Source organism: Hypanus sabinus, chromosome 3, assembly GCF_030144855.1.
Source record: "Hypanus sabinus isolate sHypSab1 chromosome 3, sHypSab1.hap1, whole genome shotgun sequence".
In the NCBI taxonomy this organism is placed as follows: Eukaryota; Metazoa; Chordata; class Chondrichthyes; order Myliobatiformes; family Dasyatidae; genus Hypanus; species Hypanus sabinus.
The window spans coordinates 121,202,936-121,228,543 of record NC_082708.1 but is presented as its reverse complement, the minus strand read 5'-3'; the positions used below and the strand labels follow the sequence as shown (position 1 = coordinate 121,228,543).

Here is a 25,608-nt window from a genome sequence, read left to right as displayed (position 1 = left end):
CTTTTTCTCAGAGACCCTTCCCATGCAACTTCTGAAGATGCCACAGCTGTCCTTTTACCTTTACCCTTCCCTTCATCCATAGAAGAAATACTTTCAGATAAAGCAAAAATATTTTCTGACTTCCAATTCAGAGTATTTCATTTGGTGCTCATAATGTAGCATTCTTTGAATGGGTCAAACCAGTTGCAGAATGGATTAGTGCTTTCTTCAGTATTTTAATTCACTTTCCATTCACTTTCATTCACTACTAGGATGCCCTTCCTACTAACACTCTGACCTCTGGTTTTGGCCTCTTTGCTGTTCCAACAAAACTGAATGCAGATTTTAGAACCTGTTCCTGATCTTTTGCCTCATCAGGTACTGACCCTCAAGATGCAACATTGAATTCTGCATTTTCACATAACCCCCCTTTCCGATGTATGCCAGAGTTCGGCTAGTTTTGATGCAAGGTTATCAACCTTAAATATTAACTCAATTTTCTTTCTCTTCTGCTGAGCCAGACCTCTTGAGTATTTCCAGTATTGTTTCTTTTTACTTTTGTCTTCCTCTCATTGCACAGCTTCTAGGCAGGGCAGTTTCAAAAACCTTCATTTTAATAGATAGACATTGAATAACCTTTTGGTTCTTCAACTCTGCAGTGACCACTAAATATGTATTTATACTAATGCCTTTCTTTAACAATGGAATAGCATTAGCTATCCACCAATCCTCCGGCACCTCACCTAAGCCAAAAGACATTTTAAATGTCTTTGCCAGCGCCTCTGCAATATCATCAAATTCAAAGAAAAACATGGATTTTTTTTTGGAAAGAAACAAAATTTCCATCTTCAGTAGTCTCCCAGCCTGAAAAATGACCTGGTTTCAGTGGGTTCTGAGCCAATTTTAGAACTCTGGACTTTATAGATCAAGCTGTAGCTACTTAGTGAGATTGGTGGTTCAGTGGTATGGGAGGCACTGTGTTCCTTCCATGTGTTATGGTGGGCTTCTGTATGCTCTTGATGCATGGCCTCTGCATTCATCAGTGTTGCTTAGTATCATCTACAGCCCATGTGTTATTATTTCCTGTTCTGTTTGCTTTCCTGGTATATTTGCCTGAGAACAAGTGCAGCTGATTGATGCAAGGTATCTGGGTTCAAAGGTTAAACTTTGAGGGCTGGCTACATGAAAAGCTGGATATGACGAGGAAAATTATGTCCCATAATCTGAGTTTTATGTGAGCTTGAAATGTCCTTGTCCTGATGTTGAATTTTATCACTGATGCTGTCTTTGTTGAGAGATGACTCTCCACATGTCATCCACATTTACCAGTGCCTTGATGGGAACTCTGTTATTGAAATACTATAGTTTGGTGCAGAAATTGGTTGAATTCCTACAAACTCCATTTCCAGAAAAGTTGGGATATTTTCCAAAATGCAATAAAAATAAAAATCTGTGATATGTTAATTCATGTGAACCTTTATTTAACTGACAAAAGTACAAAGAAAAGATTTTCAATAGTTTTACTGACCAACTTAATTGTATTTTGTAAATATATACAAATTTAGAATTTGGTGGCTGCAACACACTCAACAAAACTTGGGACAGAGTTAAAATAAGATTGAAAAGTGCACAGAATATTCAAATAACACCGGTTTGGAAGACTTCCACATTAAGCAGGCTAATTGGTAGCAGGTGAGGTATCATGACTGGGTATACAAGTAGCGTCCATCAAAGGCTCAGTCTTTGCAAGCAAGGATGGGTCGTGGCTCACCACTTTGTGCCAAAATTCGTGAGGGAATTGTTAGTCAGTTCAAAAGGAACATTTTCCAATGCAAGATTGCAGAGAATTTAGGTCTTTCAACATCTACAGTACATCATATTGTGAAAAGATTCAGAGAATTCAGAGACATCTCAGTGTGTAAAGGGCAAGGTCGGAAACCACTGTTGAATGTGCGTGATCTTCGAGCCCTCAGGCGGCACTGCCTAAGAAACTGTCATGCTACTGTGACAATTATAGTCACCTGGGCTCAGGAGTACTTCGGAAAACCATTGTCACTTAACACAGTCCGTCGCTGCATCTAGAAATGCAACTTGAAACTATATTACACAAGGAGGAAGCCATACATCAACTCTATGCAGAAACGCTGGCGAGCTCTCTGGGCCCGAGCTCATCTCAGATGGACCGAAAGACTGTGGAACCGTGTGCTGTGGTCAGATGAGTCCACATTTCAGCTAGTTTTCGGAAAAAACAGGCGTCGAGTTCTCCGTGCCAAAGATGGAAATGACCATCCTGATTGTTATCAGCAAAAGGTGCAAAAGCCAGCATCTGTGATGGTATGGGGGTGCATCAGTGCCCACGGCATGGGTGAGTTGCATGTATGTGAAGGTACTATTGACTCTGAGGCATATATTAGGATTTTAGAGAGACATATGTTGCCATCAAGGCGACGTCTCTTCCCGGGATGTCCATGCTTATTTCAGCAGGATAATGCCAGACCACATTCTGCACGGGCTACAACAGCGTGGCTTTGTAGACACAGAGTGTGTGTGCTTGACTGGCCTGTTGCCAGTCCAGATCTATCTCCTATTGAAAATGTATGGCGCATCATGAAGAGGAGAATCAGACAACGGAGACCACGGACTGTTGAGCAGCTGAAGTCTTATATCAAGCAGGAATGGACAAAATTTCCAATTGCAAATCTACTACAATTAGTATCCTCAGTTCCAAAACAATTAAAAAGTGTTATTAAAAGGAAAGGTGATGTAACACAATGGTAAACATGCCTCTGTCCCAACTTTTGTTGAGTGTGTTGCAGCCATCAAATTCTAAATTTGTGTATATTTACAAAATACAATTAAGTTGGTCAGTAAAACTATTGAAAATCTTTTTGTACTTTTGTCAGTTAGATAAAGATTCACGTGAATTAACGTATCACAGATTTTTGTTTTTATTGCATTTTGGAAAATATCCCAACTTTTCTGGAAATGGGGTTTGTATGTTTATGGAGCTTTAGTTCCATCCACTCATACTCGCGCTTGAATGAATCAAGAATTACCTAACTGTCTGTATTGCCATGTGCACAGACACAAGTGTTTTCTACGTATTGCAGCTCGACGATTCATCTTGAGGTGGCTTTGGCTGCAGAATGGAAATAGATTCAGGATTTTAAGTCAGATAAAGTCAATAAAGTCGGAGGTTTTATTGAGGTTGAATAAAGGCTATGTCTTGTATTTGGCACAGTTTCTTCTTGTTTCTCTTGTAGTTATTTCACTATGAAGGTTATGTCCACTGTGCCTTCAGGTGGTTTGCATCCACACTGAGGTTTGGGGAGTAGCCTTTTGGTCACTGAGTGGAGACAACTAAGGACCCTGGCAAAAAAAACTTTGCCTTTGGCAAAATACTCTTCTGTATTTACCGTCCTCCCTTGAAGGTGGTTATGAGTATGGTATCTCTGTGGTCCCTTGAAATCTCTCAGGTTGTGGATTTGTGACTAGAGTTCCTTATTGCTGAGTTTTAAAATCTCACAGTGCTACTTTCTGCTTTCAAGACCTTGCCATTTCTTTAAATGGTATCACACTGATTAGGTGTAGTAGGAAGACTGAATAGCCTTTTGTCGCTCACTCTCAACCTAACCAGAAAACATCAAAGTTGTCCCTCAACACCACCTCTTTGGTCAAGAAAGCTCAGCCATATCTCTGCTTCCTGAGAAGATTGAGGTGAGTGAGGCTCCCAGCTGCCTCTATTTATCCAATTTTTACAGGAGCACCACCAAGAGTGTCCACAACTAGTTGCATCACTACAGGAATCAATACAGGAATTGCAAGGCATCCAACTGCAAGTCCCTACAAAGGATTGTAAGGACCAATGAGGGGATTATTGAGATTTCTCTTCCACCCAATAGAGATAGTTATCAGGAACTCTGTGTACGCAGGGCCCGTAGCATTGTCAGTGTTCCCTCCCATCTGTCTAACAATTTCTTTTACTCCTAGTATCAGGCAGGAAGTACTATTAGCAGGAGGACCAGAACTGTTAAGATGAGAAACAGCTTCTTTCCTCAGGCCGTAAGACTACTGAGCTCCCTGCTGTCACATATGAAGCACCAGTAGCACTACAGTGTTTATTTTTTTTTAACTTGTATATGCACATTATTACTTGCTAATTTGTTTGTGATAAACCACAGTGTTTTCTGGATTGGAAACGTACAATTCCTCAGAGAAAAAGCAGATACCTATTAGGCTGAAGTACAGGAGAAAACCTATATCCTAAAGAACAGTCACTGATAATCTAACATGTAGATTTTTTTTAGCACTGTCAAGCCATCTTACAGATCAGGCACTCAAGAATCAGCTTATTGAAAAGTGAACTTATCAAGGACAGATAGTTTGCCCTATGTGGAAGTAACACAAAGGCAGTGACCTTGATATGAGTGCTTTTGACTCCATCCCACAGTGACCCATTCTGTCACCATTAACTGAGAGAAGAAGTAAGTAGAGACCCTATTGCACATGTTCAGTAATTTGTTAGAAAAGAATAATATCAGGGACATTACACAATGCTAATTAAATGCCTGTATTTGAAATATGAGAGGGAATGTATACTGTAAGTGGTGGGTAAAATAATGGAATCGCTACTAAAGCAAATAAAATGGATTGAAAGCAAAATATGACAAGAATAATCAGCATGGATTTCAGTAAGTGAAGTCTTATTGAATTCTTTAATATGCAATGCCTTGTAAAAGTATTCAGTCCCCAACCCTTTGTTCACAACCTGGTATTACAACCAGGGCTTTTGATGATATTAACTGAGTTTTCATTTGTGAATCACTGCTCCTTTTTTCATAGTAGAGTCCAAAAAAGAGAAAATTGTAAAGCATGATAAACTAAAATTTCAAAAACTGAAATGACAGCAGTTGAAAGCTGTTTGTTGAACTACCTCTCACAGCTATTAGAGCCAATAGTCTTTTTGGATAAGTCTCTATTTGCTTTGCATAATGTGATGGAGTAAGATTTGCTCATTCCTCCTTGCAAAATTGCTTAAGCTATGCCAGGTTAGTTGGGGAGTGGCAGTGGACAGCAATCTTGAGGTCTTAGCAGAAATGTTCAATCTATTTAAGGTCAGGACCCTGACTGGGCCACTCAAGGATATCAATTTTCTTCAGTTGAAGACACTCCATGGTTGCTCTAGCAGTGTGCATTGGGTCATTGTCCTGTTGAAAGATTAACTTCCTCCCCAGTTTAAGCTTTCTGGCAGAAATTTGGCAGTATTTAGCAACATTCACCTTCCCATCAACCCTGACAAGATTTCCAGCCCCTGCTGCTAAAAAGCATCCCTACAACATGATGTGACCTTCACCATACTTTACAATTGGATGGTGTTACCAGACTAATGTGCAGTATTAGATATATGCCACACATACAGCTAAAGAAATAAATCCTTGCCATTAAAGACTTTGCAAAGTGTCACTTAGAAGATACTGTAAAGATGTGAAGGAGAGTCTTGTGGTCAGATGAGACTGAAGTGGAACTCTTTGGCCTCAACAACAAGACGTACAGTTGAAGTTAGAAGTTTACATACACTTAGGTTGAAGTCATTAAAACTCATTGTTTAACTACTCCACAGATTTCATATTAGCAAACTATAGTTTTGGCAAGATGTTGAAGACATCTACTTCATGCAGGACACGAGTAATTTTTCCAACAGTTGTTTACAGACAGATTATTTCACTTGTAATTGACTATATCACAATTCCAGTGGGTCAGAAGTTTACAAACAAAATCAAAAGAAATAAGCCAAGACCTCAGAAAAAAAAAGTTGTGGACCTCCACAAGTCTGGTTCATCCTTGAGAGCAATTTCCAAATGCCTGAAGGTACCACATTCATCTGTACAAACAATTGTACGCAAGTATAAACACCATGGGACCATGCAGCCATCATACCGCTCAGGAAGGAGACGTATTCCGTCTCCTAGAGATGAATATACTTTGGCATAAGAAGTGCTAATCAATCCCAGAACAACAGCAAAGGACCTTGTGAAGATGCTGGAGGAAACGGGTAGACAAGTATCTATATCCACAGTAAAACAAGTCCTATATCGACATAACCTGAAAGGCTGCTCAGCAAGGAAGAAGCCACTGCTCCAAAACCACCATTAAAAAGCCAGACTACACTTTGCAAGTGCACATGGGGACAAAGATCTTACTTTTTGGAGAAATGTCCACTGGTCTGATGAAACAAAAATTGAACTGTTTGGCCATAATGACCATTGTTATTTTTCGAGGAAAAAGGGTGAAGCTTGCAAGCCAAAGAACACCATCCCAACCGTGAAACATGGGGGTGTCAGCATCATGTTGTGGGGGTGCTTTGCTGCAGGAGAGACTGGTGCACTTCACAAAATAGATGGCATCATGAGGTAGGAAAATTATGTGGATATACTGAAGCAACATCTCAAGACATCAGCCAGGAAGTTAAAGCTCAGTCACAAATGGGTCTTCCAAGTGGACAGTGACCCCAAGCATACCTCCAAAGTTGTGGCAAAATTGCTTAAGGACAACAAAGTCAAGGTATTGGAGTGGCCATCACAAAGCCCAGACCTCAATCCAATAGAAAGTTTGTGGGCAGAACTGAAAAAGCATGTGCGAGCAAAGAGGCTAACAAACCTGACTCAGTTACACCAGTACTGTCGGGAGGAATGGAACAAAATTCCAGCAACTTACTGTGAGAAGCTTGTGGAAGGCTTTGACCCAAGTTAAACAATTTAAAGGCAACACTACCAAATACTAACAAACTGTATGTAAACTTCTAACCCATGGGAATGTGATGAAAGAAATAAAAGCTGAAATAAATCATTCTCTCCACTATTATTCTGCCATTTCACATTCTTAAAATAAAGTAGTGATCCAAACTGACCTAAAACAGGGAATGTTTTCTAGGATTAAATGTCAGGAATTGTGAAAAACTGAGTTTAAATGTACTTGGCTAAGGTGTATGTAAACTTCTGACTTCAACTGTATGTGTGGTGTCTGTGATTTTGGTGGTATGTATGTTCCCTTTCATTACTGGTTACCATCGAGTGTCAGTTAGCTGATGACTGAGAATAACTGATAAGCAAATTAAGAAATTTAACAAGCCAGAAATTAGGAAAATATGAAGCTTAAGTTTTAATATTTTAAGCATTCCAGTGAGAACAAAATATAGATTGGAATATATACAAAATTAAGGTTGAAAATGGGGGGGGGGGGGGGTTGTTCATTAGATTTTGCAATGTTTAAAGGAATTGTAATCCATGTCCACAAGTTTGAGAATCTCACTCACATTTTATGTAAAACAGTATAATATGGGATTTAGGCATTCGCAAGCTATTCACACTGTAAAATACCCTTAAATGTTAAACATGTTACTAATTTCCTTTAATTATGGTACAGAAGGTTAAAAAATCATACACTCCTTAGAGAATATAACAGTGATTTCTGGATTAAATTCTGCATACATTGAAGTCCCAAAGTTATTGACAGTTTTGTCACTACTATAGTACCAGAAAGCTTAATATACCTAGTATTCAGTCCAGTAAACAAAGCAGCAAATTAATTGACCTTTATAAAAAGAAGCAAACACCAAGGTTGATATAAGGATGAAACTAAAGCAAGAAATTGTACTTGCTGTGTTATGCACTATTCTTGTCATCATTTTACAAAAACAATTTAGAACCATGTTTTGAGTTGAAACAGGTAGTGTTTTTAGTTGAGAGACAAGAGGCTGGGGAAGTAAAATAATGAATGCAGAAGGAACCTTTTATTTCCAGAGATTGATAAATACTTGGAACTGTGTTACAGGAAGTGACAGTTATTTGGTATAGATGCATTTAAGGGAAACCGGATTAGCATATGAGGGTTAAGGGAAAGGAGATGTTGTAGCCAAGAAAAGGAAATAAAGAATACCTAAATGAACATAAGCATCTGCATGGACTGATTGAGCTAAATGACCATTTTAGTGCTGTATAATGTGTCATAACTAGGATTCTGTTCTCTTAAATTGAGAAGCTTAGGCAATCAAATGATAATTTAAATTGAATTTTATAGGTAGAGTAATCCAGGCAATAGCACAAAATTAAGAGCATGGCAATTCAGAAGAGAACTTGTGAAGCTTTTGTTTTGACAATGTTGGTGAAACTATTGGATGCTCATTCTGAATACCTGAAAGGAAAAAAGTACTGGGCAACAGGCAAAAAGCAGGTGAATGGAATTTTCATTGGATAGCTTTTCCTGGAAAATGAATTTTGTTGAGAAGAATGAACAAACTATTGGGCCTATCTAAGTTACTTAAACAATTCAGCCAGTGAAGCTAAAATCAGTACAGCATTTAAAATTTGGCTATCTAAAAATGTACCACTGATGGAATGAGAAGGTCACTTAGTATTCTTGAGCTGATGATACTCAACTCTATGAATACTGACCATGGCAATAAATGCCATTTGGTGGGACAATACACTTTGTCAATTCTGAAGGATGTTCAAAATATTTTGAATAGCTATTTGAACAATAACATTGCAAAACTAAAAAGTGTCTTGGAATAATTTGTGCTAATGCATTGCATGACTAATTATTTATGATTCTGGTGGTTTTACATTACTTTGTGAAACTAATTTGACAGTATAAGTTAATTTCTAATTCTACATTCAGTGGACAATTTGTTAGATACCTCTTGTACCTATTAAAGTTGCCACTAGGTGAATGCTCATGGACACTGTTGGTATAGCCTAACCACTTCAAAGTTTAACCTGTTGTGTGTGTAAAGATACTCTTCTGCACATCACTGTAACATGTGGTTACTTGAGTTACTGCTGCCTTCTTATCAGCGTGAACCAGCTTGGCCATTGTCCTCTGACCTCTTTCGTTAACAATGTGTTTTTGCCTACTGAACTCCCACTCCCTGATGCTTTTTTGTTTTTCATAATATTCTGTTTTATTTTATCCAGCAGCTGAGATAATTTGTTTTTGAATGCTTTAACTTTGCTTTTATGTGAAAGGGTCATAAGGCTCTTATCTTTTTAAGCAACGTAGCTTGTAATAAGTTTCAGTGTTGAAAACATTTGCAACTCAATTCTGTTTCACTCAAGTACCTTTTAAAGTTAAAAGTTTTCAATCATGTTGTACCTAGTTTAAGAATTTAGTATTTTTAATGAGTGCTAAATGTTGCTGTATTGTTAAAAGTTTGCTCAGACATATTGTATCAATTTTTATGTTAAGGATTTATGTTCTTTTGTCTTTGTAGCAGGAAAATAATTTGTGCCGAATAAAATAATCTGAATGTATTTCCTTATCCCTTATCCAAATCTTGCCTTTATGGGTTGTAAGATGGAAAATGTCATGGAATGTTGCTTATTTATTTTACAGTACATGCTTGGAGTATTGAATAAAAATATATTTTTATTTTTTGAATTTTTTCTTAATTGCATTTTTCCTTCATAGACTCCTGTGTCATACTATGAAAGATCACCTGGTGAGGGTTGCAAATGAGGCTGAGTTTATCTTGAGCAGACAGCGGGCAGAAGACATACATAGGCATGCTGAGTTTGAGGTAAGCTGAGTTTTGCTTGTAATGGAAAACTAATAAAGCTGCAGGTGCTGGAATCTGAAACAAAGATGGAAATGCTGGATTACTTTAGGCAATCAAACAGCATCTGTGGAAAGAGAAACCTGTCAACATTTTAGGTTAAAGTGCTTCAACAGACCATTTGCTTTGCAAAGTTGAAATGTGCTGTTATGTTTGTTGTATTTTAAAGAAGTTAGAGGCAATTTGAGGTGATGTCCTTTGATTTTAAAAAGCTAAGTTGATATGCTTTGAATATTCCTTGCTAAATCTTTTCAAGTTGGTGTTCTAAAGTGTAGTGAAAGTAGAGGTTAAAACATGAGGAAAAGTCTAACTTTGGAGATGTATGCTAAAGGTGCAATATTTTGCTTATGGCTAAGAAATTTCTACTTCCAATTTACAGTGCATGCAGTCTTTCTTTATTAAGGTAGGTTTGATAAGCATCCCATAGACATGATGAAGCCTTTGATGGGGCTTCATGAAAGGAAGCTACATACTTTGTTTTCATCTGTAACAGCAGAATGCCGCAAAGTATATGACTTGTGGAACTATTGAACTGTTGCTAATCAAACATGTACTTTCAGAGAAATCCAACATATATGGGCTATGAATATCTTAATTAATGTTACATTTGTCCCCTTAATTTCTTGATTCACTCTTTAACTTTTTTTTTGCCAAGGATGGATGTGGGGTAAAGAATACAAAGAAAAATATGTGCCTGTCTCTGTATGTAGTCAGAAGTCATCAGTAACATGTATATTACTGCACTGATAAGTTTTCTCAGTCCAAAGTGTGTTTGATCCACATTTTTATGCTCACAGTCTTAAGATTTTATAGACCTGTGTCTGCTGATGCACAGTGTCTGCTCGTTTTATTTAAATATAGAGTTGATGTATCTAAATTTGAATCCTAAATGAATTATCTCGCATAGATGAAGTGTCAGCTGGAATGTCTAATGAATAACCAATGTTGTAAAATTAGTGATAAACAAGTCTTTGAAACTTTGGAAGGCAATCTGTAGATATAGTAGATCATGAGCATCAGGACTGGGGAAACCATGTTACAGCAAGATTGTCCAGATAGAACATTTTAGTAGCCTAAGCCTTGTTGTCATAGAAATGTGTCTGTTGGTAAAAATGGGTTTCATTTTTTGGAAGTTGGTTTTGGCAAAGGCAATTCTTCATTTTATTTCTACTTTACTTCGAGCATCTTGTGATATAAAGCTTCCAAGGTAATTACAGCTGGTCTTTTGTTCAATCTCTTGGTTACTGATGTATAATTGGCAGTTGGTAGTATCCTGCTGTTGTGATATTACCATACATTCGATTTTTTTAATACAGTTGATGGTTAGACCAAAATCTGCACTTGTTTGTACTACTTTGTCTAGGAGGATTTGTAGGTCTTCTGCAGTACTTGCTATTAGGGTGGTATCACCTGCATATCTTATATTGTTGATGTTAAACCAATTTTTATTCCATCTAGGGCTTCTATTTCTCTGAGAATCATTTCACTATAGATATTAGATAATTTTGGTGAGGCAACGCACCCCTGTCTAACTGCTCTTTGAATTTTAGTCCAGCTGCTTATATTATCAACAATTTTTATCGCCGCCATTTGATTCCAACATAAATTTTGAAGCAGTTTTTGGTCCCTTCCATCAATGTCTAGTTTAGCGAAAATTTGAAATAATTTTTCATGTTCATGTTAACTAAAGCAATTAAGAGCATGAAATATGATAAAGCCACTGGACCTGATGAAATTTCAGTGGAAATGATACAAGCCCTAGAAGATCTGGGCATAGATATTCTTTTTGAACTGTTTAATGGCATTAATATGGCCAATTAATGATAATGTCATAGGAGAAATTACTTGTTGTGTGTACTCAATTAATAGAAGAAAGTTATATTTATACAAGTCATTGATATTTTTAGTAATTTTAATAGCAAGGTAAGTTATTTTTAGCAATGCTATGAGGAATTTGGTCATACTGATCAAAATCATTGTTAATCGGAAATAACTTGCTTTTGTGCAAATTCAATTTATATCCAGAGAAACTACAAAATTTAGAAAATACAGATAACATAGCAGGAATAGATTTCTTAGGATCTTAGCAAAGCTCCGGGACCAGATGGATTTACGGTAGAATTTTTTAAGATGTTTACAGATATTCTTACACCTCAACTATGCCAAATTTTCACTGAATCTATATTCTCTGGGATGTTCCTGAAAACTTTTTATGAGGTATCAATTTCATTAATTCCCGAAAAAGGAAAAGACTTACTTGAATGTGCCTCTTACAGACCAATCTTTTTATTAAATGGGGATTCTAAAATTCTTTCTAAGATTTTGGCTAATAGGCTTGAGAATGTTTTACCTAAGGTTATTTCTAAAGACCAAACTGGATTTATCAAGATTAGATACTCATATTTTAATATTCGGAGATTATTGAACATCATTCGTTCCTCTCCATCTAAAGAATCTGAATGTATTGTTTCTCCTGATGCAGAGAAAGCCTTTGATAGAGTAGAATGGCCCTAGATATGTCAGGTTTTAAAAAGATTTAACTTTGGTCCTACTTTTATTTCCTGGATTAAGCTGATTTCTCAAGCCCCTATGATGGCAGTTATAACTAATAATCAAAAATCTTCTTACTTTAGGTTAGTGGTCACCAACCTTTTGAAACCCAAGATCCCCTACCTCTGCCTTAGTGAAAGGCAAGATCGACTCCAAATTGATTAGTTACACGCATGTGGCAGAAAAGACTGGAAGTAAAACCCCGCAACCCGGAAGTAGAAATAATGTATGGACACCAGGGGTCACCGTCCTTTTTTTGCACCGCGGACCGCTTTAATATTGACAATAATCATGTGGACCGGCTGGGGGGTGGGGAGCGAGGTGGGGTGTTAAACACAACTGGAATACAGCGATACTTGAAGCAGGTTCCTTAGTTCCTTATGTCCAGTCTATTCTGCAATTTACTTTACATGGCTCTTAGCACTTACCTGCTGCCCTGCTTGCTCACGTTTTTAACGCTGGAAAAAAACTCAGCGGGTTTGTATTTAAGTACATGGTGCTTGGACTCAGGGTACTGAAGCAGTTTTGAGAGCTTCATTGCCTCATTAGACAATCTCCGGGCCCAAGCTCCAGCCTCCCGCCTGCCTGCCCCCCCACCTTGGCCAGTTGCGTCTGTTCCTGTACCGGGGCCGTGGCGGTCGCAGTCCAGAGAGAGCGAGCGAGGAGTGCGAGAGGATGCATCAGCTCCTTTTGTAGGATCTGTCGTCCAACAAAAATTTGTTTCAGTAGATCGCAGCGAGGTAGCTGCTCTGCTATGAACGAAACCCTGAGCCCGAATTAGGTTGTCTGCAAGTATTTTTGCACCGGGTTCCCCACGAACATTTGGTGTACTAAACAGGTTTAGAGGCGGCACCCATCTGTCCAAGCTCCAGGCCGGTAGTAATGGCACTTCTCGCCGGCTGCACGAAGCGGACGGTTACCTGAGGCCAACCAGTAATCCCTGGCGTGAGGGTATCACTGCGTTTAGGCAACTGATGATCTCGCGTGCGTTCAAGTTCAACAGTGGGCGGGCGTGACAGGGAATGAAGAAAGGTGCAGCTGACTCACATAATTTCCTTGCAGCCTGGTGGTTGGGGGCCAGCGTGTGGCAGGGGAGATACATGCATGCGCACTGGGCAGAAAGAATGGAACTAAAACCCCACAACCCAGAAACAATCTCTCAACAGCATTTGTGTATTTTTCACTTTTTGTCAGGATCTACTGGGAAAGTCTCAAAGATCGACCAGTCCTTCGGAATCGACAGGTTGGCGACCGCTACTTTAGGTTATATAGAGGTACCCGGCAGGGTTTCCCTCTCAGGGTTGCCTGGCTGTAGAACCTCTTGCTATTGCTCTTCAGGACCCCAATAAGGTTCTTGGTATTAAGAGAGGAGATAAAGAACATAAGGTTTTGTTGTATGCAGATGACTTGTTAGTTTATATTTCAGAGCCTTACGATCTCTTGAAATCAGTATTTATAACTGCCAAAAATTCCTGGAACTATTGGCTGTGAAAATTATAGAACAATCAGTCTTTTGAGTCACATAATACAGATTTTGTTGAGAATTGTTCTGAGTCGAATTAAAAACAAGGCCAGAAACTTCTAAACTACAATATGGGTTTTTTTGAGGATAGAGGAACTAGGAACACAACTTTCATATTACGGATGCTTTCAGAAAGGGATATTGATTATAAAAATGATGTCTTTTTATGTTTTATTGATTTCACTAAAGCAGTCAACAAAATGCAACATGAAAAATTATTTCAAATAGAACTATCAGGTGGTATTCTCCAAAATTCTTCTTGACAAAGGCAAAAGACATGGTTATGGTAAGATAAGCTAGTTGCCAGATTCCATACAAATACTGTAGTATTAACAGAATGAGGACAAAAGAGTTGAATGAAGATTTGTAGAAAGAGGTAGACACAAATGGAGAAGTAAAAGTGAGATGTAAGAAAAGTGGGCTTCCGTAATGATATCAAGAGTGATAAAAGAAAAAGTCTCAAATATATCAGTGAGGGAACAGATGAGTAACATGGAAATTACAGCATTTGTGGAAGACACCTATGAAGAAAGATACAGTGGAAAATGTTGAGATGTTCATGGGAAAGTGTTAAGCAAAAAGTACAAATGCATAATGCATACATGTGATTGGGTGGGAGCTATTACTGTGCACATGTCTGCAATTTATTATCCACTTACATATAACATCATGAGATTTGTCCAAGAGTCTTGAGTTTATAAAGCATAATTTTTTCCCTGACAATCTTGAACTTTTTTCCAACTGCATTATTTTCACGGCATTTATCTCTCAGTAGTTTGAAATATAAGAGGAATTTTCTGTACTCCATCTAAAGAAAAAGTAATGCTAGCTATACTTGTTGCAGTAATTGGCACCAACATCCAAAGGTGGCATCATTCAGTATGGGGTAACTCTACCATGAAAAGTTGGAAAGCTAATGTCTGTGTAATTTGAGGCTCCAGCCAAATCTCCTGGGAGCCTAAAGTCAGGAACCAGCAAACTAATCAAAGTGAAAACCAGCTAGATACTGTTTTAAAGTTTTCATGATAATAACTGTTCTAATTTTTTTATTGGGTGAGCAAAGTAAGTGATTGCAGAATGCAAAAACAATGGTTGCATATCTGTATATTTCAAAATGATGAAAAATGTTATTTAAAAACTATTTAACATCTCCCTCCCTCCACTCATGGTGATTTTCTGAATACACTGCCGTAAAAGAAAGACTGTTAAAATATTTTATCTGTGTTATTTTGGTTGTGTTTCCATTGTTTGTAGATTAATACATAATCAAGTATTAAGTTTTTTTGCTATAATGCAGTCTATTTCTTTCTTGAATTTATCGAATTTGCCTGAGAGTTTCCTCTCATGGGATCTCTAAAAGACTGGATGACAGAATCATAAAATTATATTTGCAAGTTCAGATTCTAGATTATTTAGGTATTCTCACATTATCCCCATGCATTAGGTGGGATAAAGACCCCATTAAAATCATATTTTAGTTTGCATATGACTATATTTTGTGACATTGTGGACTGCAGCAACATTTTCCTTTTTTCCAATACAATTCAGATTTGTAGCTGTTTCAAATTCTGATTAAAGGTCACTAACTTTGTATCTGATTCCCTCTCGGTGGGTCCGTTATTGTTTGTCATCTTTATCAGTGATCTGGATGATAATGCACTAAACTGAATCAGCAGATTTGCAAATGACACCAAGATTGGGGACATAATGGGTAGCAAGGAGGTTTATCAAAGCTTGTAGCAGTATTTGGACCAACTGGAAAAAATGTGCTGAAAAATGGCAGATGGCAAATTAAATGGCAATTTAATGCAGACAAGCGTGAGGTGTTGCACTTTGGTAGGACTTACACAATGAATGGCAGGGCACTGAGGAGTGTGGTAGAACAGATCCATAATTCCTTCAGAGTGGTGTCGCTAGTAGATAGGGTTGTAAAGCAAGCTTCTGGTACAGTGGGCTTCATACAATACATCAGAGTCCATAAATCAAGAGTTGGGATGCTATGTGGAGGTTGCATAAGACATTCATGAAGCCTTATTTGGAGTACTGTATGTAGTTCTAGTTACTTGTCTGCAAGAAAGATATTAATAAGTTTGAAAGGTTGCAGAGAAAATGTACAAGATGTTGCTGGGACTTGAGAATATGAGTTATTGGAGAATGAGGGGAGATTTGATAGATGTATACAAATTGATGTTGTGTATCGTTAGTATACATGCAAGCAGTTGGGTTAGACTAGAACTAGAGCTCATAAGTTGAGGGTGAAGTGTGAAATGTTTAAGGAGTGGCTTCTACACACATAGGATGCTGATAGTGTTGAATGGTTTGCCAGTGGAAATGGTATATGTCAGTTCAATTTCAACATTTAAGAGAAGTTTAGATAAATACATAGATGGAAGGGTATGGAGGGCCATATCCATGTGCAGGTCAATGAGTCTAGGCAGAATAATAGTTTGGCATGGAGAAGATGGACCAAAGGGCCTTTTTTTGTGCGCCTCTGATTTTGGGATGACAAGTTGGTGTGAGAGTCGGACTATAAATATCGTTCCAAAGAATAGAAGGTAGGAAGAAAGGAATAAGTTTGGATTGTTTGTAGAGCAAAAGAGAGTCAGAGAGTCTGAGAGTCAGAATTTTCCAGAGATCAGAAAGTTTGGAAATGTGCATCTTAGGCAAAATGCAGAAGATTTCAGGCCTTGATAAATATTGAAATACAAAAAATAGATTACCCAACAGGCATGGTAGAAATACAATCTTGTGAATGACTTCCAGTAAGATGGCGATAGTTCAGTCTCTTAAAACTGTCGCTCTGTTTAATTTCTTACCTTCGCACTGTTTATCTCCTTTTTTTACTCCAGTCGGTTAATTTTTTTTGCTCTCTTACCTGTCTGCGAATACGCTCATCCTACAATGTCCACAAAGTTCCCTAAATCTGGGAAAAAAGAAGTCCCTATGACTGTGACTGTCTCTGCTTCCTCTGCAGAGATTGTCTCTATTTTGGAACAGCACCAACAAGAGATTGTATCTGAACTTAAGTCTGAATATAAGTCTTCTTTCAGTTCATTAGAGTCAAAATTGGATCAAATTAGCACCAGAGTGGAGGATCATGCCGAACGTCTATCTCGTCTCGAGTCAACTTCCAAAGATATAAAATGTTGCATTCAGCAACTGGAAGCTGTCTGTTCCAATTTGAGTGAGCATAACACCAAATTACGATCCAAAATAACTGATCTCAAAGGCCGGAGCGGACATCATAATCTACGAATCCTTGGTCTGCCAGAGGCTATTGAAAATGGATCTCCTGTTGAATTTATTTTTTCTTTACTCTGTGAGATTTTTGGGAAGGATAGTCAACCGACCCCACCTGAATTAGATGGAGCTCACCGTATATTTCTGGCCAGGCCCGAGTTGGGCTCTAGGCCAAGTCTAGTTATTCTGTGTTTTCCTCGATTTCAGGTGAGAAACTTTTTGATCATGGAAGCACGTCGGAGGGGAAAATTGGATTTCAGGGGTCATTCCATCTGTATCGTTGAGGATTATGCTCCTCAAGTTCTGAAGCCGTGCGCTGAGTATAAAGAAGTTATGAAAGAGTTTTACAATCTATATGAACAATGTCTAAAATACATCTTATGGAAATGTTTGTTTGATGAACTTCGATAAAAAAAAATAAATTACAAAAAAAAAAGTAAGAGTTTTACAATCGTGGGTTCAGGCCCTCTCTGCGTTATCCAGCCCATCTCTGAATAGCTCTTAGTACTGGACAAAAAAAAACTGGTTTAAATCAGTTACAGAAGCTCAGAAGTTTATTGAAAGTCTCAGTCTGATCATTTAAAATGGCTGATAAGTACTTTTTAAATTTTCTTTTTTCTGTTTTTTTAAATTACTGCATTTTTTCATAGTTTCTAGTGGGTAGACTACTCTGGATTATTATTTTCAATTTTAAGTTTAATACTTTTTGGTGGAACTGTTACTTTATGTATAATTTTGATTTGTAGTGCATAAGTTCTCTAGTTTTTGAATTGTTAGTTAAACGGAGCTTATGATGTTACAAAACTAGAAGTTGGGTTTTGGGGTGTTTTTTCTCTGAAGAGCTTGCTACTAATTTTTTGGGATTTTTTGTTCTGGGATTTGAGGGGGGGGGGGCTCTCTAATGCCAATACCAAACATTGAACCTTTAGTTATCCTTTAGTACTCAGGACATTATTTTGTCCTGGTTCTCTTGTCTTATATTTTTGCCCCAGACCTTGTTTATGCCTAATGACAATGTTTAGCCCCGTTGAATTTTATAAGCTGGAATGTTAAGGGATTGAACCATCCTCTTAAAAGAAGGAAGGTGTTTTCACATCTTAAGTAGCTCAGAGCTGACATTGCTTTTTTGCAAGAAACTCATATTCTTAGCTTTGATAATTCTCGTCTTATGTCAAGGTGGGTGGGACAACACTTCCATTCTTCCATCCCAGCTAAAAGCCGGGGTGGGGGTGGGGAGGAGGGGAGGTCTTTATCCTTATTAATTAAAATGTTCCCTTTGAGCTTCACAACGAAGTATCTGATACAAATGGCCATTTTATTATTGTCTCTGGGAAATTGTATAATACCTGGGTAGTATTGGCTAACCTGTGTGCTCCCAATTTGGATGATGTTGACTTTTTTGAATGCTTTTTTCTCTTTATTGCCTGATTTGAGTTTATATTCTCTTATATTGGATGGTGATTTTTATTATTGGTTAGATCCAGTTTTGGATCGATTGTCCTCTGTTCCTAGACTACCTAGGAAATCTGTTTAATCTATTCATTCTTTTCTTTTTAATTATGGTATCTCTGATGTGTGGCGTTTTTTTGCATCCTACTGAGAGAGAATATTCCTTTTTTTCACATGTCCATCATACTATTACTAGAATTGATTATCTTTTAATGGATAACCAGCTGATTCCATCTGTTCGCCTTTATATTTATCAGAGTATATTGATTTCGGATCATGCCCCAGTTACCCTGTCTATAAATTTTCCTGGTCTCCCTCAAATGAATAAACATTATAGTTTTAATCTGACCATGTTATTGGATAGTAATTTTGTAAAATTTATGAAGGACCAGATAACTTTTTTCTTAAATACTAACACATCATTTGAGGCTGTCTGGGATGCCATGAAAGCATATTTGAGGGGGTCAAATAATTTCATATACTGCGAATCTGTAAAGAAAGACCTATTTAGAGCGATTAGATTTGGTCAGTCAGATCAAAGCAACAGACCAACTGTATGCCCAGACCAAAAATCCCAAACTGTACAAGAAGTGAGTGGAACTTCAAACAAAGTTTGACCTTATTTCCACTCAACCAATTGAACGTCAATTTCCTGAAAACAATAGCCAATTTTATATTCATGGTGATAAATCCAGCAAGTTTTTAGTCTTCCTTTTTACAATATTTTTATTCAGAAGAAAAAAACCAAGGTTTACAGAGTGCAACACATAGATACATCTCGACATAACTTGTGTACATTCATATATTGTAATAAAATTGATCAAAATGTTATAGCATAACACATAAAGGTATACCACTCTGTAATCAAAAATTTAAGGATAGGTCATACATCATAAAAGAAATTTTTTATATTAAAAAAAATCAATCCCCTACCAACTACCAAAGATATAAGCCGATGGATGACAATGGATAATTAGAAAAAAACCCATATTCGCTTAAGAAGAGAAGATAAAAATATACATAAAAGTCTGTGCATTGTTAAACTTTATAAATTGGACAAGTAATTTAGGAAAAGTCCCCAGATATCATAAAAAGATTGTTTCGAATTTAAGACTGAGCAGCGGATCTTTTCTAAATTTAAGTAAGACATAATATCACGTAGCCATTGAAGATGTGTAGGAGGGGTAGACTCTTTACATTTAAGCAAGATTGCTCTTCTTGTTAAAAGAGAGGTAAAAACTAAAACCTGTAGGTTAGGAGTTTTTAAAGTTATATCTTCATTTGCAATAATACCAAACAAGGCAGTAAGGGGATTTGGGTCAAATTGGACCATAAAATGTTGTGAGAAGGTATGGAATACTTCCCGCCAAAACTTTTCAATTTTAGGGCTAAACCAAAACATGAATTAAAGAGGCATCAGCAGAGTTGCATTTATTACAAAGTGGAGAAACATTCGGATAAAAACTGGACAGCTTCTGTTTAGAAATGTAAGCTCTATGAACCACTTTAAATTGTAGAAGAGAATGACGAGCACAGAAAGATGATTTATTAACCCATTTAAGAAGTTTTTAGTCAACCAACTAAAATGCTCTAAAGCTAAACAACAAATTACAAAAATTCTAATGGGAAATGGGAACATTACTTTGAATCATTCTGAAATTAATGACACATTTAAGAATTATTATTCTCAACTTTATACCTCTGAATCTTTAAATGATAATATCTCTGTGCATTTATTAAACAGTTTAAATATTCCTTCGCTTTCGTCTGATTTTAAAGCAAAACTTAATGAGCCATTATCACTAGAAGAAATATTCTCTGCCATTTCTGCACTGCAGTCAGGTAAATCCCCTGGACCTGATGGGTTTTCTGCAGAATTTTATAAATCATTTTCCTCACTGCTTTCATCTCAGTTATTCTTAGTTCTATCTGATTCGTTTAAACTTGGTAAATTGCCAGCATCATTTAACGAGGCATGAATCATTCTTTTAGCCAAAAAGGTAAAGATTCAACAGAGTGTTCTTCGTATAGGCCGATTTTTTTTGTTAAATGTTGATGTTAAAATGTTGGCTAAAGTTTTGGCTCATGGATTGGAGAACTTAGTACCTTCTGTTATTTCTGAAGATCAAATTGATTTTATTAAAAATCATCTTCCTTTTTTAATATACGGTGTCTATTTAATATCTTATATTCACCCTCTATTAGGACTCCTGAATGTTTCATTTTTCTTGATACGGAGAAAGCGTTCAACCGTGTGGAGTGGAATTAACTTTTTGCAGTTTTAGAAAAATTTGATTTTGGACAAAGTTTTATTTCATGGATTAAATAGTTACTGTAATTTCCAGTGTATAAGCCAAGAATTTGGTCCTAAATTTTGGTCCTAAAATTAGGGGGTTAGCTTATACAGAGGGTGCAGACTTTGGAAAAATGAATACATTGAAGACAGGTCATATTTATTGGCTGTTCTTGAGTCAAATTGGTTCCACTGTTGATGCATGAATTCTTTGGTTTATTTAAACTCACATCTAGTGGCTGGAACATGGACATCAAACCACCGGGGATGACAGCAGTGTCTGTATTTTCAGCTTTCGATGCTGATTTTGTCTCACCTGACAAGTGCGCTTTGAACATGTCCCAGACAAATGGCGACTCTTGTTTCCTGACACCTACGGGACACCTCTCAACGCCACACCTCTTTAACCCACTTCAAGCAACCCGCTTCATCCATCCAGCAGTGTTCTTGAATGTAAACAACACCCCGCGGGAATTTTCTGAGTAATCTTTGTTTTTTGTCTCAACACAAGATCACGTCTATTCATAAATCGTGTGCACCATCTTCGCGTAGCTTTGAAATTTTTGCTGACCTTGGTGTTTTTCATCCCATTTCAACGCTTGAACTCGAATAATTTCTCTGGTAACAATGAATCACCCACTCTAAAACTTTCTTTCAGTTCTGGCCACTGATATGTTTTCCCACAGTTTGCACATTTTGTCTTTAGCATTTCCCTCAGCGTGTCCTCTGCCTTTCTGCACTCGCTCGCTCTCTCTCATTTACACTAAACTTCTTAGCAGCTGCAGTATTATTCGTTCCTTTAGCAAAATCAACAACCTTCAGCTTGAAGCCAGGATCATATCGCATTTGTTTTAATCTTTTGTACATGGTGGTTGCAAACCCAATACTGAGTACACGTACTGATCCCGCCTCCCCGTGTTATGTTTTAATGAGATTACTATGGATGCTAAATGGTTTCACAGGGGTTACATTTCAGAGGATTCTTTTCCATTGGAAACCTAATCAAAAAATTTCTGTACCTGATTTATTTATTAAGAATTCTCCTATAATGCTCTACAATGTGTAGGCCTGTTTTCTTAGCAGGTACTGGTACACAAAATTTTCATGGTCTGGATCTGGCAAAGCTGAGTACCGGCATGTGAGATCTTGTGATCTTTTCTGGTTAAATCAAAAACCTCTACAAAAGTGGTCGGTTTATACAAAGGTAACATGAAAAAGTCATTTTTTAAATCTTGAAAATGGGGGGTCAGCTTATACTCCGGAATATACAGTATATTTATGTCCCACCACTTCTGTTTTGAATAACTCTCAGCAATCCCAGTCTTTTAGCCTTAAACGTGGCACCCGTCAAGGATGCCCTTTAAGTCCCTTACTTTTTGATTTGGCCACATAGCCATTGGCGATTGCGTTTCATAGCTGTGCTGAATTGACGGGGATTTGGAGGGGAGGTTTTGAGCATGAAGTTTCTCTTTATGCCGATGATCTTTTACTTTTTACATCAAATCCGTCTACTTCCTTACCCCAATGTTTTTACTTCTTAAGTCAGCTTTCCGGTTACAAACCTAATTTACACAAGAGTGAACTCTTCACAATTAATAGAGAAGCGCAAGCATTAGTATTTCATGGCCTCCCTTTCAAAGTAGTTAATAATCAACTTAATTACCTTGGTGTTACAGTTGCAAGGAACTTAAAGAATCTTTTTCGAGAAAATTTTGCTGATCTTTTAAATTCTATGAAACAAGAGTTTGACACAGTGGTCACCCTTATCCTTGTCTCTGGTATGTTGAATTAATGTTATTAAAATGTATATCCTTTCTCTAAGTTTTTATACTTACTTCAGTCTTTATCAATTTTTATTTCTAAAGCTTTTTTTTGATTCATTAGAGTCTATCATTTTGTCCTAACTATGGAAGGGCAAACGTTCTAGACTTAATAAAGCTCACCTTCAAAAGTCTAAAAAGGAAGGCGGTATGGCCTTGCCTAACTTCCATTTATATTATTGGGCAGCCAATATTCGTTGCCTTACTTTTTGGTCCTTCTTTCATAATCAGTCTGACTGCCCAAAATGGGTGGCACCGTAGTTGTTGAACTCTACTAAGTATCTCTCCATTTCTGCACTTCCTTGTCATTTGCTTAGATTAATTGTTAATCCTCTTATTAGACATACTCTGAGAATATGGGCTCAGTTTAGAAAATATAACGACCTTCATGGTTTCTCTCTCTCCAGTCCTATTTTATACAATCATCTTTTTTTACCTAAGCAAGACTCAACATTTCATGATTGGAATAGAAAGGACATTAGGTGCTTTGAAGATCTTTTTATAGATAATTGTTTTGAAACTTTTCAACAACTGTCTGTAAAGTTTAACTTAACTAATACTCATTTCTTTAGATAGCTTCAAATTAGACATTTCATTAATCCTTTAATATCAAATTTTCCTGAGATGCACAAGAAAAATGTTGTGGACCTGTTTCTTTGTATTAATCCACTGGGTCAAGGCTTAATATCTTATATTTGTGATCAGTTAGTGACCTTGAGGCATGCCCCCTTTGATAAAATTAGAACTGCTTGGGAGCATGATTTAAATATTTCGTTATCTGATGCGGTTTGGGATTCAATTCTCAAGTCAGTTAACTCAACCTCTTTATGTGCTCGCCACTGCCTTTTGCAGTTTAAGATTGTACATAGGGCTCATATGTCTAAAACTAAATTATTGCGGTTTTATCCTGACATTAGTCCTATTTGTGACAAGTGTAAAGGGGGCAAGGCTTCTCTTATTCATATGTACTGGGCTTGTCCTAGTCTAAAGAAATTCTGGAGAGAAGTTTTTTTTAATCTTTATCCCATATTCTTAATTGCCACTTAGAACGTAACCCTCTGATTGCTCTTTTTGGCACCTTGGGTGAGGCAGACGTGCACTTGAGTCCGACTAAACGTCGAACACCATCTTTTGCCTCTCTTTTGGCTAGACACTTAGTTCTCCTCAGGTGGAGAGATGTTGCCTCACTCACTCATGCTCAGTGGCTTTGTGATCTTGTGTCCTGTTTAGACCTTGAAAAGATTCAGTATTCATTTCTCAATTCGGACATAAAGTTTCATAAGGTGTGGGGACCTTTTCTTGAATACTTTCATAACTCCTCTTTAGATTAAGTTTAATTTTTTTCTGTACCATAATCCCTTGCTTTCATAAGTTTTATGGGTTTTTTTGATGGGAATTACATTATAGTTTTTGGTAGTAGGCTTTATTTTTTTAATATATACATCTCTTTAGCTTTGTGGAGTTGAACGCTCTGATTAATTTATCTTTTACATATTATAATGGTTGGCCTGGAGTTTCGTAGTGGGAGTGTGGGGAGGGTGCTAACTTTATTTGATTTTATTTTGGGTGCTTTTTCCTTATTGCTATGAATTATATATTAGATACATTTTGCACTGTATTTATTTATTTTATTTATTTTGTTGATGGGGTTTTTTTGTAGTTGTACTGTAGAAACTCGTAAAAAAAATTAATATGAAAAAATTCTTGTGAACAAGGTTAGTTTAACTAGATAGTTTCCAGAGGAAAAGTAAGATAAAAATGAGAATGAGGAGAAATCAGTAATATTTTCCAAAACAAATGAAAAATGTTTAATTTGAAGAAGCCTCCAGATAATCCTGCCTAATATCTTTTAGTAGTCATCCACATTCTCCACAGTTCACCTAATGTAATGATTTCTTTAACATGTTTTTGCAGATAAAAGTTTGGATGATTTTTCTCTGATCATTATCATCACCCTGCTCCTATAACCCACAGCCACCTAACCACTCAAGTGAGTTTTGAAACCAGTTCAAATGGTCACTGATATTTTTGTGTAATACCTGCCTTATTTTAAAATGGAAAGATTATATGTACCCCAGTCAGAAATGGGTCCAGTTTTTGCAGGAAGGCATTCTGCAAATAACTATCCAACATGCAAGCTGCCTAGACCTTAGGTCTGTCATTCACTGGGAATAATGCCCTTCACCTGACATGTAAGTGGAAAAACAATCATGCAGAATTTAAAATTACATCACGGTGACCCTAGTCTTCTCTAACCCATTTAATTGGAACTGATTATCAACTTGAACTATTTCTGGCACTTTTGATCCCAAAGAATTGCCAGTAGCTAAGTTCAGGATTTCCTTGCATGAAAGTGAAAATAGGGATATCTTAAACTTGCTGACATTCGTTTAAAAGTCTTTTGCCAACTACACTCTGAATCCAGTGTGAAAATCTGCAGTAATCCTCCACATTGCTATGGAAGCTGAATGAGCAACCATATCTGGCTTAGTGAATTTAGCAACCTTGATTTCAATGGTCAGAGAAAAATGCCAGAACAAAAGGTATTGTACTTTTCCTTTGTAAAACTAGTTTGTAAATAGTTTTGTAATCGTACGAATATCTCTGATTGCTAGAGATGTTGAAAAAGTCATTAACAGCTGGCTAAGCCAGAGGGCTTAAAAGTCAGAATCAGGTTTATTATCATGGACTAGTATCATAAAAATTGTTTTGTTGCAGCAGTAAAGTGTAAGACATAAAAAATACTGTACGTTGTAATAGTTAAATGGTGTAGAAGGGGAATAATAAGGCAGTGTTTATGAACTATTCTGCAATATAATGGCAGAGGGGAAGAAGTTGTTTCTAAAACATTGAGCGTCCCTCTTCAAGTTCCTGTACCTTCCTTCCTGATGGTGATAATGAGAACAGGTCCTGTCATGTTCCGTGGTCTTTCATAATGGATGCTGCCTTCTTGAGGATGTCCTCAATGGCTTGTACTCATGGTAGAGCTGGCTAAGCCTATACTCTCTGCAGTCTCTTTCGATCTTGTGCATTGGAACTCATACAAGGCAGTGATGGAAGCAGTTGGATTGCTCTTCATCATGCATTGGTAGAAATTTGTTGATGTACCAAATCTCCTTAAATTCTTAATGAAGCAGGACATGTC

The 25,608-nt window shown here is 37.1% G+C and overlaps 1 protein-coding gene across 1 annotated transcript in view; it reads left to right on the top strand.

The window, feature by feature from the left end:
- The window catches only part of lrba (LPS-responsive vesicle trafficking, beach and anchor containing), an 817,631-nt gene that overhangs the window by 272,670 nt on the left and 519,353 nt on the right, over positions 1-25,608 (top strand). The window contains exon 35 of the mRNA XM_059965020.1: positions 9,445-9,553. Coding sequence (XP_059821003.1) covers positions 9,445-9,553 — 109 coding nt within the window. The remainder of the gene's footprint in view (positions 1-9,444; positions 9,554-25,608) is intronic.